Here is an 18,284-nt window from a genome sequence, read left to right as displayed (position 1 = left end):
AACAACATGTGCTGATGTAGGGGCTGTTTGACAATTTTTTTAAGGTTTTTTGACCCCGAGACTCAACTATTTTCTGCAATTCTCCAGCTGTGATCCTTGAAGAGTCTTTAGCCACTCAAACTCTCCTCCTCACCGTGCATTAGGACGATATAGACACACGTCCTCTTCCAGGCAGTTTCATTACATTTTCTGTTGATTGGAAATTCTTAATTATTGCCCTGATGGTGGAAATGGGGATTTTCACTGCTCTAGCTCTTTTCTTAAAGCCACTTCACTAATTTGTGAAGCTCAATTATCTTTTGCTGCACATCAGAAATATATTCTTTGTTTTTTCTCATTGTGATGGATGATTAAGGGAATTTGGGTTTTGTTTTCCCTCCTATTTATATTTCTGTGAAACAGGAAGGCTGGATAATTTCATGTTCATAATCACCCTAGAGTGCTCAAAATTGTGAATATGAATGGGAGTATACTTCAGAGATATTTTACTCTTAAGAATTTCTAGGGGTGCCAATAATTGTGTCCAACGTGTGTTTGAGAAAAACATTTTTCATAATGATATTTCCCCCCATTTTAAATTCTTATTATCCAATGAAAGGTTAGCTTTTTGTGAATTTTTTAAATAAAAGATCAAAAGGATTAACAAAGCAGATTAATTTTCACAGTCTTCTTTGATCATATTTACCAAGGGTTCCAATAATTCTGACCACAACTGTACATACTCATTATATTTGACTGATTAGTGATGTCTTAATTATTTAATGCATGTTTAAATAAATCTGTTATGAAACAAGTTATGCCAGCCACTGTGTAAATTAATATATTTCAACAACAAATAGAAATGTATAATTTAGAAGTTAATTAGGAAGTTAAGTAAACTGCATTATGTGCAATTTACATGTTTGCATACGATTATTTAAGTTATTATATTTAAGAATAAATAGTAATTAAATTTAAGCAGCGGCTATAGATTCTATTTACACTATGTTAAAGGGGTCATATGATGCGATTTCACGTTTTCCTTTCTCTTTGGAGTGTTACAAGCTGTTCATGCATAGATAAGATCCCTGAAGTTACAAAGACTAAAGTCTCAAAACCAAAGAGATATTCTTTATAAAAGTTAAGACTTGTCCACACCCTCCTAAAACGCCTCGTTTAAACACACCCCCAAATGTCTACGTCACGGTGTGGGAAGATTTGCATAACACCGCCCAAATGTATACTAAATGAAAGGGGGCGTGATTTTTATTCTCACTGTAGTGTTGTTGAGTTCATCACTGAACTCAATAATGAAATGCCTTTAACTGAAAATTGAGTGTTTAATCTTATTTCTGTACATTACTGACACTCTATCCTCCAATCTGATACTGTTAAGTGCTTTGACACAATCTGTATTGTTAAAAGCGATATATAAATAAAGGTGATTTTAAAGCTATTTTAAAGTGTTACCAAACTTTTATTTTGGATGTGATTAATCGCGATTAATCGTTTGATAGCACTAATTCAAATTATTAAATGGATGCAACCTTACTGGGACAATAAATCCCTCCCTACACCTACCGATACTTTATTTTCAACTTTTTTATTATTTCCTTCATTTTTATTGATAATAAATGCCTTTCCGATGTGATATGAGTTTTGAAAAGTTCAGCAAAAGGCGGATTCGAGCTCGGGTTGATCACGTCAAAAAGACTACGGTACACACTTTAACACCCACACCACTGGAGCTGTTGTTTGATAATTATCTTTTGTAATGTTGACTACCCCGATAACACGTCTGTGGGCGGAGTTAGTGTAAATAGTTTCTGCCAACAAGGCGGGCTATTAGCATTTAGTGTAAATAGACACGGTTAAATTTAAGTTTGGGCTCTGTTGTTAATTGTAACCTTACAGTAATGTAAAAGGGCTTCCTTTTAGAGCATAAGCTATGGTAAGTGACAGAAAAGTGTTTATAACGTTTTAAATGTGGATATTTTTCTTACAAAAACGCATCGATTCGCTACAGGAGGCCTTTATTTATCCCCTGGAGCCGTGTGAAGAAAATTTTTCTTATGGATGGATGTGCTTTATTTGGACTGTTGAACAAAAACACCCACCTACTGCCATTCTAACGCTTGGAAGAGCAAGGAAAAATTTGGTAGCACTTTATTTTAGAGTACGTGTACTTCCCTGGTACATACATGGTAAATATCTTGTACGTACAGGCAAATGAGTGGTAACACAAGGTATATACCTGAAGTGTATGTACATGGTAACAAATAACTCCGATTGGATTCGTCTGAAAGAAGAAAGTCATATACATCTAGGATGCCTTGAGGGTGAGTAAACATGGACTAATTTTCATTTTTGGGTGAACTAACCCTTTAATGTTCAGTTTTCCCCCTGCTGTGCCGAAACCATACTAAACTGTGACGTCAAAACCAAGGTGCATACTAAACCATCATGTTTGTCTACCGTTACACCCCTACAAGTCAATACAAAACCCATTTGACTTCTGTGAGACACACCTTCTAGAACTTTGTCATCCGTGAGGTCGGCATACGGTAGCTCCCCAAAGCTGAAGACCTCCCACATGAGCACTCCAAATGACCACACGTCCGTCTTGGTGGAGAAATCGTCCTCAAAGACGGCTTCAGACGGGAGCCAACGCAGAGGAATCCAGGACTGGCGATAATGGTAGTACTCACTACACAAACACAGAAAAGAAACGACTTCGTCACCACAAGGGGGAAGCAGTGTGCGTGATAAGTGGAGAACATTCACAAGCCTGTGAACAATCACTACAGGAAGCATTTGCATTGGAAAAGATGACTTCAGTGAACGTTCTTTTCATTCCTCATTTTATAAATCAAAGGCTTTGGCTCTAAACATGGATTAGGAATTGCTAGTGAGTTTAATTGCTTTAACAAAAAGCAAATGTTGCAGGATGTGTGTTTGGCTGTACCTGTTGTAGACGTCTTTGCTAAGGCCCAGAGCAGACACTTTGATCTGTCGTTTGGAGGAGATCAGGCAGTTACGTGCAGCAAGGTCTCTGTGGACGAAGCGCTGGTTGGACAGGTGCTCCATGCCTCGAGCCACCTGCAGACACACCGACACCTGCGAGCAGACAGCAGAGAGTGAGTGCGGTTCGTCCTGATGCGTGTTTATGTACATGTACTGTATACAACAGAGACTTGAGACGTTATTAACTACCTTCTGCTTGGTGCTGAGCGGTTGGACTTTGACTTTCTCGTCTTTGCTCTTAGACACTCTCAGGTATTGTTTCAGATCACCCTGAAAATAACACACAGCAAAATGAGACGAGCAAGGGTGAAGACAGACAGATGTTGAAGGGATGTGGTGTCTAATGTCAAAGATAGATGGATAGAGAAAGACAAAATAAAAGTGATGAAGGGATGAAATGTAACAAATGACAGACATAGACGGAGAGAGAGACATACAGACAAATAGATGGTAATACAACAGATAGTGATTAAGGGATGAATGTAATGACAGACAGACAAATATGTAAACAGATGGAAAAATGTATAGACAGACAGATATAGACATATTTCAAGCTTTGGCAATATTGTATTTTTTACAGTCATGCCAATAAAAGCTATTTTAAATTGAAAAATATAGACAAATGGACAGATAAAAAAAACAGACAGATAAATAGAAGGACAGATAGACAGACAGACGGATAGATTGACTGACAGACAGACAGACGGACAGATAGGAGCTAGATAGACAGTAGTGGTGGAAATTTTGATTCTTTCCAGAGACTCGTTCATTTTTCGTTCGTTCACCAAAATGATTCGTTCAGATTCGTTCACTAACTCGTTCAGTGACCATTTTTCCATATTACACAAATACGTCAGCATGTGCGGCAAAATGTGTTGTTCAACTAACATATTTACTTGTAACAAAATAAAAACCGATTTGGCTTCATTAAAAAGTGTGCCCTTCTCATTAAATGAATAAAATAAGTCTAAATAAGTGATCAAAGTCATTACTCTTTTTATCTTTTAAATTACACTCTTTTCGGATGACCAATGCACAAGTGTTTTTTTTATTTGTTTGCATACTAGGCTAGTTAACATTTAATTGTTTAGGCAGAGATTTACACGTTCAAATCTGAGATTATGTTAAACGAGGAGTTATGTTCTGTATGTAAAATATGAATATAAACAAGCGTGCACAGTACGGATACCTGTGCTTTGCATCCGCTTTCTGCTGATTGATGAACTAGATTGACAGAATGGCCGACCTACCCGGTCAACGAACTGGGTATAGCTACCAGTTCGTTCAATTCGTTCACGAACGGGAGATCTCTCTCTCGTTCAGACTCAAAACAGAGCCATCTCGGTCAATGATGCTATTATATTCGTTCGTTCGATCCAACCAATTACATGCCCCTTCTAAACCCGAGCTGAAATGCTATTTGCTGACGTGAGTCACGTGACGCAAATGAGATGGGATAACGTGACGCAAATAATCAATACTGCCATATTTGTTTATGTTTCACAGTTTTTAAACAAACAAACGTGCATGACATGACTAACATAATGAAATATTTTTTTATTTAAAAGTATGTAACTGTTCAAACATAAAACAACAATAATATAAATAAATAAAACAAAATGATAAATAAATAAAAAAATAAAAAAAAATAAAACAATAATATAAAAAAATAAAACAAAGAACCAGTTGTTCGAACGACGAACGTAATAATGAGACGAGATGTATGTATGTAACAGTTCATTTGACTCTTTCAAACTCAAAGCAACTCAATGAAGGGCGTATTCGTTCACTAGATTCAACAAATCACATGCTCCGTCCTCGTATCATACTCGAAGGCTATTGGCTCGAGGTTTAGTCATTCTTTGACAGATGAAACGGTCCAGAGCTACGCATGCGCGCAATAGCGGCGCGCTGTGGTGGAGGGAGGAATTTCAGTGAACGAGAAATATGAGTCAATGGATTACGTGAACGAGAATGATTCGTTCACCTAAAAGATTCGTTCAAAAAGAACGATTCGTTCACGAACGTAACATCACTAATAGACAGACAGACAGACAGACAGATAGATAGATAGACAGACAGACAGACAGACAGACAGATAGACAGATAGACAGATAGACAGACAGACAGACAGACAGACAGAGAAAGACAGATAGACGGACAGACAGACAAATCGATTGACAGACAGACAGAAGGGATGTTCATTTTAACCGTTAACCGACCGATAACAATTTTGACCGATTAATACAATTAGTTAAACGGTTTAAAGTCACTTATTTTTTTTTTCAGTAATTTATCAAAATATTTTAAAAGGTTTGCTGCATGGTTAAAATAAGCTACGCGTAAAAAAAGAGAGAAAAAAAACGTTTTTAAAGAGAGAGAGAGAGAGAGAGAGAAAAAAAAAAAAAAAAAAAAGTCACCTATAAGTCACATTGTATTATTTAATTCAGAAATAGGCCGATGCGAATTACAAACATAATAAACACTGTAAACATACCTAGGCTATTTTAGTTCCCCTCACTCCACAAAAACCCTTTCAATTAACAGTAGGCTATTTAGAAAAGAACAAGAATTAAAAATGTAAGAAGCTATAGCTATATAAACGACAAACTAAACAAATTAATTTAGGCTAAAACGAAACTGAAACCAATGTTGGGTCTCTCGTTCGACACACAATCAAATGTTTCCATATTCGTGATGTATTTGAATGCCAAAATATTATTTACCTTTTATGTGGGCCTACTTATATCCACGTAAAGCGCACAGATTTTACTACATATTTAAACTGAGCAGTGCGTTTAGTTTTCCATATGTCTGATTGTTTATTATGATAATGAACAGGCTGCATTGTCAAGGTAGAATGCTTAACTGTGCGTGCATGCGGCGCTGGAGCAATCACTTTACTTTCTTCCTTCTAACAGTGGAAGCAACTAGGCTACTCATTTTAGTCATGAAGATAATTGGAATTGTAAAAGGTTTGCTTTTATTTGTGTGCATTCACAATAAAACAAATCTTTGCGCTTTTGTAAAATAAGCTGCCGCTTTCTGCCGTCTGGTTTCCTTATATATTCCTGAAAATATATTTCTCATATAGGCCTATTTATTAGTTATAATATATAATATATAAATAGAACCTAGCTTTATGATGTTTTTCTCCGCTGCAGAAGTGCTGCAGGTGCGTGATGTGATTGCTATGATGACCATGTGAATCCTCATGTTCGGTTGTTTGCTGCTTTTTGCGCATGTAAAATTAATTCCCAGAAAACAAAATGTTAGTATTTTTTACGGGTCACAGACACTTATTCTTTCTAATTTAATTCATTTCTAATTTAAAATAATCTTGTCGGTTAACGGTTAATAATCGGTTAACGAGCATCGGTTGTCGGTTAGGACAAATGACAGAAATTAACATCCCTGATAGATAGATAGATAGATATACTGACAAGATAGACAGATGGATAGATAGATAGACAGATGCAGTGAGCTGATGTTACCATGTCAGTGTACTCCATTATCATGTAGTGCGGCTCCACTTCTCTACAGATGCCCAGCAGACGAGCGACGTTAACGTGGCTGAGCTTAGCAAACATGTCACATTCTCGACGGAAATCCAACTGCATCTGCTCGTCGCGTGTCTGCAGACTCTTCACCAGCACCACCGTCTCCTCCTCATCCTCAGCGGCCTTCGCTTTCGCCAGCAGCACTTCACCAAACTCCCCCTTACCTACAAGAGGAGAAACATTACGTCGTTGGAGTTGTTAAAGCCAGTCCGCAGGTCTCTGTTTTTGCTAGTTAATTGCTGTACCCAGTGTGGTGATGGTGTGCAGGTTGTTTCGGGGGAAGTGGAGCTTGTCTTGACTGCTGTGGCGTTTGTGGTTTCCGCTGGCGGCCATGTTGGTGAGCGCCACCTCCTCCTGGATCTCTGCCGTGGTGTGGCCGTTCTGTTGGACGTCTCCTATGGGTCGATCAGAGAACTGGATCAGAGAACTGGGTCTGTATTTTTTCACAATTGCATGCTAGCAGAAGTTACCAGCACACACCGTTGAGACATTCCACCTCTCGCTCGTCTCCATCCTGTCCCTTGTGCAGTCTCTTGGCATTGCGCCTCTGCTTGCAGTAAAACATGAGGCCCAGCACGATGATGATGTAGGCCACGGCCGCCCCCACCGACAGACCGATAGTCTGGATCATTTTGTAAGGGGCCTTTTCATCATCTGCTAATGAGTGCTGAACTGGCTTTTCTGTGGACAACCACACAGAATGCATACGTTAAACACCAAGGTTTTCAGAAAGAGCGGTTTCATTCCAGAATCCCTTTTGATCCCAACTTAAATAGGCTCCTTATAGGAATCAAGTGACAAGCTGGCATGCACATTCAATTAGGATCTAACAGTCCTGAACTCGCACCAATTTGATGTGCCTCTCCTTTCTCTCACTAGACTCAAAGCAGTTGTAATTCAACTTAATGTGGAAATTGAGTTGGTACTCCGAGATGGGCCGAAATTGGTTTAGAGTGAACTTTGAAACTGTTTTGCAGCATATATCAGGTTTCAAAGAACCATATAGTACAAAAATTGGTTAACATGCTGGCAGATACAGTGTAATGTAAACCTAAACAATAAAAGGACCGCATGAACAAGAACTCTAATTGGTTGAAAGGATCAGAGAAAATATAATCATTTACAACTTTTGACAAGCAGGAAGTGGTCTCAGAGCGCTGCAGGGATAATGCATTTTTGTAGGCCAACTATGAAATTATCATCACCCAGGTTCCTTTGAAAAAAGTCAATAATATTTTTCCATTGGCTTTTGGATAAATTGCAGAAAATAAGCTGTGTGACCGACAAAAGTTTATGGTTCTTACAGGTTTTGTTCATCCTTCAAATAAACATAACTTTCATGAATTTTTAAGCCAAAATACACCAAAAGCTGTTTTCCCATTTAGCCAAACTTTGTATATCTTAACTATCTCTTGAGAAGTGTCAACCAGAGACTTTTTTTAAAGCATTTAACCAAAAACTCATTGATTTTGAGACAATAGAATTAGAAGTGCAAAAATATTATTCATGTGAATTTGCCGCATTGACCAACAGAAAGCTGCATGGTTCAAAAGTGACTTCCGTGACACTACACTATTGACAACAGACATATCAAAATATTGCTAATGTGACCTTTTTTACTTCCTTTGCACCATTACTTCATGGTTGGTGTCTACGTGGTCAGATTTGTTGAAGTGTTACAGAAAAACTGGTTGGAATATCAAAGAGTTTCCAAGTTTTAATCACTGAGTGCATTATGTGCTGGAGAAATCCCAAAAAGTACATTTTTGACAAAATTCAAAATGGTATATACAGGCAATATGGCTGAGCTTAAAAGTTGCCATTCAAGATCATTTAAGTGAGTTACGAGTTGAATTATTAAACATATAAAGTTTTTAACAACTTTTGACAGTGAAAATCTCAATGTAATGTCACCAAAAATTGGGCAATAGCCAATAGAATGCTTTAGGAGAAGTTTGAAAAGTATGTTTTCAACTAAGTTCAAGTTTAGGGTTTGCATTTTTTTACGCATTCTAAAGTGAAACCTCAATTAACAATTATTTTTATCAAGAAGGAATTGATTGTATAGTGAACCATGGAGATTACATATACATGTTTGTGGTGCCAGAGGGTTTGAAATAAACCGCATATCTGACATGATGTATGAGACGCTCCTTAATCAGTGGCCCCAATTTTACAATGCAGCTTTAGGGGCTGCAAAAGAGACATCCATCCAGAAAATAAGAGGAGGGTAAGAGAATAAGAGGGTATCAGACTCACCAACAACGTAGAGCTCTGCTGAAGTGTGTGCAATGTTACAGCTGTTTCCTGCAATGCAGGTGTAGCTTCCTGTGTCCTCCATGCTGACGTCATGAATGACCAGAGAGCCGTTGGGCATCTTCTGGAATCTGAATAAGAAATAAACAAGGAGAGATTCTTGAAACAAGGAAATACTGCTTTCAAATCTTCAAATGAAACCACTTCAGTCTGAACTCAACAAAGTTGGAATTGTGATATTTGTGATAATTCAGCTTTACCTGCTCTTGTCTGCCTCCAGAAATTTGTCTTTTTTCTTCCACTGGATAAAGGGAGGAGGGTCTCCAGTGGCCTGACAGTGAAGTACTGCGGTGTGTCCCTGATATACTGTGGTATTCTCCGGCTTGAGCTTAAACGCCACATAAACTAAAGAATGGGAGTAGAAAAGAAATAACAGACAGAAAGGTCAAGGGATGTTACTTTAGTTTACTCAAACAATTCAGTAATGTCTCTTGTCCATGTGGGTCACGCAAACACACTTTTCCCCTAGTACCTGCGACGGTGAGCTGCACGACGGCTCTGATCTCGCCCTGCTGGCTGTTGGAGGCGAGGCAGGTGTAGTTGCCGGCATCCGCCCGCGTCACTTTGGTGAAGTGCAACGAGCCGCCCTTCTGCTCCACCCACGCAGGGATATCACTGCCGTCTGCAGGGGTGCCAGACAGGCAGACACACATTCACTACGTGGAAATTCACTTACTTTATCCAGTGCCAGATGTTTTCATTTTCAAGGACACACAATGCTATCAATTTGCAGTCATTTATAAGCTCAATAGGACTTATGTTAGGGTTATGCACTTTTCGGTTCCATGCCTGAAATAAAGGTTTGTGGTTAAGACAAGCTCAAGATATTTTCACGTTTTATTCTATGACCTAAAATTTGTTAAATATTGGTAACAGTCCACTTGTGATTTTTAAAGCTTTCATGCGTCTTTTAAAAGGCTCAAAGGCTTACTACAGGGACTACAGAAGTTGTTGGGGACATTCAAGTCAAGTCCCCTTTATTTATAGAGCGCTTTTAACAATGCAAATTGTGTCAAAGCAACTGCACAATATCAAAATAGGAAAATAGTGTGTCAATAATGTAAAATGACAAGATTAAACACAGTTAAAGGCATTTCATTATTGAATTCAGAGGATATTGACCATATTGTCATTTAAGTAACGACAGATCATGTTCTGTATTGTGACGTTCACCTGACTGAAATGGATGATTGAAAATGAATAAATAAATAAATAGTGCAGGACTTGGTTCTATGCATCGGTCTATGTATTGTTGATTGGATGTTGAGATGTAGACAAAAGGTCTCAAAAGAGGAATGTGAGCTAGAAGAGGACCTTTTCACCAGAAAGTCCAGCTATGAAATGTTATGAGGTCAAAAAAGTAAAAATAAAAATAAATAAATAAATGTTTAAACAAAAAATTGCCCTCTTGAAAAAAAGAGCACAGTGTATACTACAGTTTGAGGCAAAAGTCATAGTTAATGGTTTGTTAAATGGCAAGAATTGGACCTTAAAATAAAGTGAAATCAAATAGTTTCCAAGTTTTAACCACCCTGTGTATTCCAAAAAGTCCATTTTTGACAATATGGCTGACCTTGAAAGTTGGCTTTCCAGATCAATTAATTGAGTAATGAGTTTAAATATTCAGAATATCAGGCATTTGAAAATTTGTGATTTCTGGCAACTTCAAAAATAAAAATAAAAACACAAAAGTTTTTAAATAACTTTTGACAGGGACAGTCTCAACTGTAATGTGACCAAAATTTGGGGAATAGCAAAGACTGATCTAGGCGTTTGAGTTTAGGTTTGCATTTTATGCATTCTAAAGTGAAACCATATTCAACATCTTTCACTCTTAACAGTTCACAATGGTAGTCAATCTTCTGTTCCAGACCTGTCCTGATCCAGCGGATGGTCGGGGTCTGTCGGCCCTTCGCTGAACACTGCAGATGTCCTTCCTTATTGAGCTCCAGGCACTGGTAGGCCTGCGGTGTCGGCGTGAACTTCAGACGCTCTGAAACAGACATCGCAATAGCGAATGCTGGTGAGAAGTGCTCTGTAACAAACAGCCTCGAGTGGCTTTTATATATAGGCATTATATCAGCCACTGTGACATCCAGACAATGGCCTCAGCCACTGAAAAACCCACTGCAAAACAACAGTCAAATTTAGAAATAAAACAGCACAACAAGTGTTCCTCACCAAGAACGTACACCCGCGCCTGGGCAGAAAGTTTTCCGGCCTCCGTTTTGCTCTCACAGCTGTACAGGTGGCCGTCGTACACCTCCACGTTATTTATACGCAACGTTCCATTGGAGAAGAGTTTGAAGCGAATATCCTGTACAAAAAAAAGAGAGAGTCGCTGTGTCCAAATTCACCTACTTATACTATGCCCTATAAGTATGCACTCTTTTTGTGAAGAAAAAGTACATACTTTTGAGTATGTAACAGAATAGTAGGCAAGCTTTGGGACATACTACTTCATTACTGCGTCTTTAATGGACGCTCTGTTGCTTAGTTACGAGTTTTCTGTCTAGGACTGTCAAAAAATATTTTTCCAAAAAATTTAATATTCGTCTAATTTAGAACATAAATCCACATTCGAATGCAAAAACGTTGCATTCGATTTTTAGGTGTGCGTCAAGCAGCCTTATCAGTGGCACACGAAATGCGACGAAGATGTAAGTGTCGTTGCATTTTTAATGGGTTTTTTAAGCCTATCCAGTCGAACCCACAAGATGCGGTGCTGCTACGTTGTTCACTCAAAATATTGCGGAAAAAGAGAAGAACATCAATGCAGAGAAGATGTTGTTTACAACCAAGCCGTTCACACAGAACGCATATTTATCGCATTTTCTAGAGGGACATCTATCACCATTGGACTCGCGCCTCGCACAAGAGAGCCGCATGTTTAGAAAGACATGTAAAAATAATGTAAGTTCAACTTTTAATAAACATGTCTTAAGACTTAATGGAGGTTTTTCTCCATCCCACTGCATCTCATGTTTTAAAATGAAAAAAGTAGGTACTATTTGTGATTGGTTTTCTGTTCTTTGTATTACACAATGCATACATACATGAAATGTTTTGTTTCTAATTGTTTAAGCAACTTAATTAGATATGGGTTATAAACATTATTTTATACATGCACTTTTTTCAAAGGTAGTCGTGTCATTATTGCTTTGAAGAAACGTGCATTAGTTGTAAAGGACCATTAATTCTCCCTATCTCTGAAGTGGGCCGTCTCCTTTATCTCCAGCCATAGGGGGCGGTGTGGTCATGGATTACCTGAGAAAGGTTTTCTCAAAAGGGAACTCTTACTAAACCTGAGCCAAATGTTAAACCTGAGCTAAAAACTTTGTTTTGGTTTATTAATGTTTTTTGCTGAATGCTTAATGTTGACATTGTATTTTTATTTTTGTTTTACAAGAGCGTCCGTTACTTACCACACATGCTCTTATTTTGAAGTTGGTAAAAGGAAGTGCAGCGGCGCGCTGTGTGTATTTTGGCGCACTTTCTATGTGAAGTGCCATTCAGATTAAAGCTACCAGGGAAGTGAGATGAGAGTTCTCCAATCTGTGAAAATACAGCTTTAAAAAGGGTTTCTTTCTGCCTTTTAGCTCCTGGCTGATGAAGGGCACAAGGTATCGTTTTAATTTTATGTTGTATGCTAAATTTTGAGAGACTAAAGTGTTTGTTTCGTTCTCCTTTGAATCTGTTAGTGGGTCGTTAACATATACGTTAGGCTATGCAAGTGTGTAAATCAGTGATATGTTATGTAGAGTGTGTGTTTGATTGTTACTGTCACATGCAGAACTCAGTGTATTATTGTTTTGTTTCTATTGATTTGAACGTCTGATAGATTGTTTACAGGAAATTAGGCCTTTATTTGGTCATTTCATATATTTTAAGTTTTTCTCTCTGAATTGAGATCGTCAGCTGTACAAAAATAATTCATAGTTAATTCAGTTGTCATTTAGTCCATTTAGCACTTTATAAGGAGATTGTTGTAATTAAAACAATTTATAATTTATATTCAGTTTAACTAAAGTACAATAAGGCCAGTACAAAGACAATTAGATTGTAAATGTGTGTTCTCATGTGTTTATGGAAATGTATAATTTGCAGTGAGATGTCTAATGTTTGTTTGTTTACTTTCATTTAGCTCTTACGGTGTTTCTGGGAATAAAATTCTTTTTAAACATCAGTCCCTGAGAGTAAACTGCATCTGTTCAGCCGGGAATGCTACAGTAAGAGCTTCACCCAGAAGAATCTGAAAGCTGTCTAATAACAGAAGACTTGATGTAAAGAAAATGGACGCTTCTGAAAATAATGACCCAGACCAGCAGGTGGAGGCGCCTCATAATGGAACGGAAGAGGAGGAGCTTCACCGTTCTGGTCGACAACGCAAACCCACGGAGAAGATGCAAGCATATAAAAAGGAGGAGGCCCTGAAAAAGGAGAAAAGACTGATTCAGCTGTACGAACAATGGAAGGACCGGGCTCGCAATACAAGGGAAGAGTTAAAAACAGACGTTAGTGAGAGCCAACTGGTAGCACTTATTAATACACTTGAGAAGGGAAGAGATGATGTCATGCATGTCTACCTAGAAATTAGAGATTACATCGCTCCATCCAGTGACACAAGACGCAGAATTGATACTTGTGAAGCTGTGACGAAAGATATTTCGAAGATCATTTTTGACAGAATAGCATGCCTTGAGGACTTTGACCGAGAAAATGTAAAACACCGCCTTCGTGAATTACTCCATCACGATTATGCTTGCTCTGTTTACGGATCCACAGTCTCACGCACAACATCATCATCAAGGTCTACAGCTATGTCCATTGCAGCCAAGCGGGCAGATGCAGCAGCTGAATTAGCAGCCAAAGAAGCGGAGTACTCAATTATACAAGAAATTGAAGCTCGAAAGTGTGAATTGGAAAAACTAAAGGCAGAGAAGGATCTAAAAGCAGCTAGAGCCAGACTGCAGGCCTATGATCAAGAAATGGCACAGGAAGTTAGCTCTCATTATTCAGACTCAAATACAAGGGAAAAGCAGGATGTAAGCATAACAGCGCAGCAGCGTGTGGTTCCATTTCCCATCCAACGTCCTACTAACATCACAGCAACACTCCCTACCAGCATCCCAGCAACATCCTCACCTCCAAAATCTGATATATCGTATCTCGCTCAAGCTGTCCAAGATTGCATAGCCCTGAACAAGCTGCCTGCAACAGAACCACCTGTGTTCAATGGGGATCCTATCCAGTTCATTGAGTGGAAGACTGCATTTGTGTCGCTCATTGGCGGAAAGGCCATTTCTTCTGCTGACAAGCTGCACTATTTAAAAAGGTATGTTGATGGGCCAGCTCGTAAGTCTCTTGATGGCATCTTCTACAGGAATGATGATGAGGCCTATAATGATGCATGGAACAAACTGAACCAACGGTATGGACAGCCATTTGTCATACAGAAGGCATTTAGAGAAAAACTAGCCAAATGGCCTAAGATTCAGCCTAAAGATTCAGAAGGCTTCAGAGAATTCTCTGATTTCTTGAATGCATGCCATCAAGCTATGCCTCATGTTAAGGGGCTTGAAATACTAAATGATTGCGATGAAAATCAGAAACTGGTACTCAAATTACCAGATTGGGCAGCAGCGCGGTGGAACCGTCAGGTCACGCAGACACTGATTGAGACTCATGACTTTCCAAAGCTTATAGATTTTGTGACCTTCATGTCAATGGAAGCAGAGGTTGCTTGTAATCCTGTCACCTCCTTCAGCGCTCTTCATGCCTCTGACCCCACTTTGGAAAAATGGAACCTTAAGGACAGCAAAAGGAACAGAGCTAACGTCTTTCACATCCAAACAGCTATGGAAAACAAACAAAATGACGACAACAAACAAAACCCAAATAAAGGAAATTTTAAAATGTGTCTCTTCTGCAAAGACATCAAGCATATGATTCACAATTGTACAAAATTTATGGCAAAATCACTAGAAGAGAAACGGAAATATGTGAAGGAGAACAAACTCTGCTATGGTTGCATGAAACTAGGCCACAGTGCGAAAGACTGCCGTCACCGTCTATCCTGTGACACTTGTAGTGGTAGACATCCAACGTGTCTACATGATGAAAACTACAGAAAGAAAATCAACTCTGCACCAGTCTCAAACCAAGATGACACAGAGACGACTATTACTACGTCTCACAAAGTAGATAATGGTGAGCCATCCACCAATACTTCAATGATCGTGCCAGTGTGGGTATCAACCGAGAGGAATCCAAGTTCTGAGAAACTTGTTTATGCACTGCTTGACACCCAGAGTGATACTGTGTTTGTCGATCGAGAGCTCAGCAACAAGCTACAAGCTGACTCGTGTCCTGTGAGATTGAAGTTGACAACCATGACCGCAAAGGATGTTGTCATGCCGAGTGAAAGGGTGTCAGGTCTCAAAGTAAGAGGCTACAGCTCCCCCGTTGTCCTCAACCTGCCCTCTGCCTATACTAAGGACTCCATTCCAGTGAACCGCACTCACATCCCTACTTGTGACACAGCACGACACTGGAAGCATCTCTCTACAATAGTGGACAAAATTCCACCTCTGCAGGATTGTGAGGTTGGTCTCCTGATAGGCTACAGCTGTCCAAAGGCTTTGGCACCAAAACAGGTGATATTAGGTGGAGATGACGAACCTTATGCAGTTCATACAGACCTAGGATGGAGCATTGTTGGTCGCTTGTCTTCACACCATGAATCACAAAGCTTCAACACCATCTGTCATAGAGTCAGCATTAAAGAGCTCCCCCCAGTGATTCCAGCAGATGTTATTAAAGTATTGGAGTCTGACTTCAAAGACGCTGGTGAAGATAATAAAACTGTGTCACAGGATGACATCCTCTTCTTGAACAAACTGCAGCAAGGCATTAGGAAGAACGACCAGGGGCATTACGAGATGCCTCTCCCCTTCAAAGAGAGACCTCACTTTCTTAACAATAAGCAGCTTGCCATCGTAAGGCTCAATCATCTTAAAAGGAAATTGCTGAAAGATGAAAGGTACAAGGAACACTATGTGAGGTTTATGGAAGAGGTCATTCAGAGAGGTAATGCGGAAGAAGTGCACGATGAAGGAAAGGATGGAGAGAAGTGGTACATCCCTCATCATGGGGTGTATCATCCTAAGAAGCCAGACAAGCTCCGTGTTGTCTTTGACTGCTCCGCCAAGTACCAGGGAACCAGTCTCAATGATCACTTGCTCCAAGGTCCAGATTTAATGAATAAGCTGACTGGTGTTCTTTTAAGATTCAGACAACACCCCGTTGCCCTTATGTGCGATGTTGAAAAGATGTTTCACCAATTTCATGTGGAAGAAGCAGATCGAAACTATCTCCGTTTTCTCTGGTGGAAAAACGGAGACTTCGCTTTACACCCACAAGAGTACCGCATGAAGGTCCATCTTTTTGGTGCAACCTCATCACCTGGATGCGCCAACTATGGTCTGAAACACCTCGCCAAGGAGAATGAGTGTATGTATCCTCTTGGCTCAAAATTCATCACAACAAACTTTTATGTAGATGATGGTGTCACCAGTTTAGCCAGCACAGAAGAAGCTGTCCAGGTAGCAAGAGAAGCTCGACAACTGTGTGCCTCAGGTGGTCTTAGACTACACAAGTTTATTTCAAATGACAGGGTTGTCCTGGATAGCATTCCAATTTCTGAACGAGCCATTGAAGTAAAAGCGCTTGACCTCAACTTCGATGACACACCTGTAGAAAGAGCTTTAGGGATTCACTGGCACGTGGATTTTGACATATTCAGATTCTCTGTTGACCTAAAAGACCAGCCAGCAACACGCCGTGGCATCCTATCCACAGTTGCATCTCTGTATGATCCACTGGGCTTTATTGCCCCTTTCCTGCTCAGTGGAAAATTAGTGCTTCAGGAAATGTGCAGAAACGGAACAGGCTGGGATGACCCCCTTCTTAAAGAATTGCAGCCAAGGTGGGAACATTGGAAAGCTGATCTTGAGAACTTAGAAAAGATCAGTATACCCCGCTGCTATGTGCCTGCAAACTTTGGAAAGGTCATCAAAAGAGAACTTCATCACTTCTCTGATGCGAGCAACAGCGGATATGGCCAGTGTTCCTATTTGAGACTAACCAACGAAGAAGGAAACATCCATTGTGCCCTGGTTGTAGGTAAATCTAGAGTTGCTCCCATTAAGGTTCAGACTATTCCTAGGCTCGAACTCACAGCTGCTGTCGTCTCAGTTGCCATGAGCAATATGCTTAAACAGGAGCTGGAATATGTAGACATAGAAGAGCACTTCTGGACCGACTCCCAAGTGGTTTTGGGATACATTAACAACGAAGCACGCCGCTTTCACACGTTCGTAGCGAACAGAGTGCAGAAGATACATCTCAGCACTACCTCTCAACAGTGGAGATATGTTCCCACCAATGAAAACCCTGCTGACCATGCATCAAGAGGTTTAAATGCTGGTGAGATTCTTACATCCAATTGGTTGACAGGGCCAAAATTCTTATGGAAGAAGGATATACCTCCTATTGCAGTTATTGACACGGCATTAACGATTGGAGATCCTGAAGTGAGACAGGCTCAGACACTGAGTGCAGAATCAACAGAAGTCAAGCGTCAATGCCTCACAGACCGCTTGTCAAAGCTGTCTTCATTTTCTGGAGCTGTCCAAGCTGTGGCTCGCCTCGTTCGCCGAGCCAAAGGGGATAAGTCCAGCAGTCACAGTACGGTAGCTGAACGAGAAGATGCTGAACGCATCATTATTAAGGACTTGCAAAGAAACGCATATCCAGGGGAGATCAAGTTATTGAGAAAGGGGGCCCAGCTGTCACCTCGCAGCAAGCTGTATCAGCTTGATGCCTTCCTGGATCAAGAAGGAGTACTCAAGGTGGGAGGAAGACTTTGCGATGCGCTCCTACCCAGTTCAGTCAAACACCCAGTTGTCATTCCTAAAGATCACCACATAACAAAGATGATAATCTCTCAATGTCATGAGAATGTCAAGCACCAAGGAAAGGGCCTCACAGTAAATGAGATCAGATCACAAGGCTACTGGATTCCAGGAATGAACAGAGCAGTAGCATCCCATGTGCATCACTGTGTGACATGTCGTAAGCTGAGGAGACCAACAGAAGAACAAAGAATGGCAGACCTCCCTTTAGAGCGTACAAATCCATCCCCACCATTCACATACTGCGGTATGGACTGCTTTGGTCCCTTTGTCACTAAACAGGGTCGGAAGGAACATAAAAGGTACGGCCTCATCTTCACATGTTTCAGCTCCAGAGCTATTCATATAGAAATGCTAAATGACATGTCTACAGATGCCTTCATCAATGGCCTGCGCTGTTTTGTTGCATTACGGGGAGCAGTGCGCCAAA

The 18,284-nt window shown here is 40.0% G+C and overlaps 1 protein-coding gene across 1 annotated transcript in view; it reads right to left on the bottom strand.

Moving 5' to 3' along the window:
• Nucleotides 1-18,284, bottom strand: part of LOC306867759 (inactive tyrosine-protein kinase 7-like) — a 51,582-nt gene that overhangs the window by 2,299 nt on the left and 30,999 nt on the right. Inside the window, exons 9-19 of the mRNA XM_079413614.1 lie at nt 11,061-11,196; nt 10,753-10,872; nt 9,352-9,501; nt 9,080-9,224; nt 8,823-8,950; nt 7,044-7,244; nt 6,809-6,958; nt 6,498-6,727; nt 3,193-3,273; nt 2,945-3,096; nt 2,508-2,686 (exon numbers count right to left, since the gene is read on the bottom strand). Coding sequence (XP_079269740.1) covers nt 2,508-2,686; nt 2,945-3,096; nt 3,193-3,273; nt 6,498-6,727; nt 6,809-6,958; nt 7,044-7,244; nt 8,823-8,950; nt 9,080-9,224; nt 9,352-9,501; nt 10,753-10,872; nt 11,061-11,196 — 1,672 coding nt within the window. The remainder of the gene's footprint in view (nt 1-2,507; nt 2,687-2,944; nt 3,097-3,192; nt 3,274-6,497; nt 6,728-6,808; nt 6,959-7,043; nt 7,245-8,822; nt 8,951-9,079; nt 9,225-9,351; nt 9,502-10,752; nt 10,873-11,060; nt 11,197-18,284) is intronic.

The sequence above is a fragment of the Barbus barbus genome (assembly GCF_936440315.1).
Source record: "Barbus barbus genome assembly, chromosome: 49".
NCBI lineage: Eukaryota > Metazoa > Chordata > Actinopteri > Cypriniformes > Cyprinidae > Barbus > Barbus barbus.
This window is presented reverse-complemented; position numbering and strand designations above follow the sequence as displayed.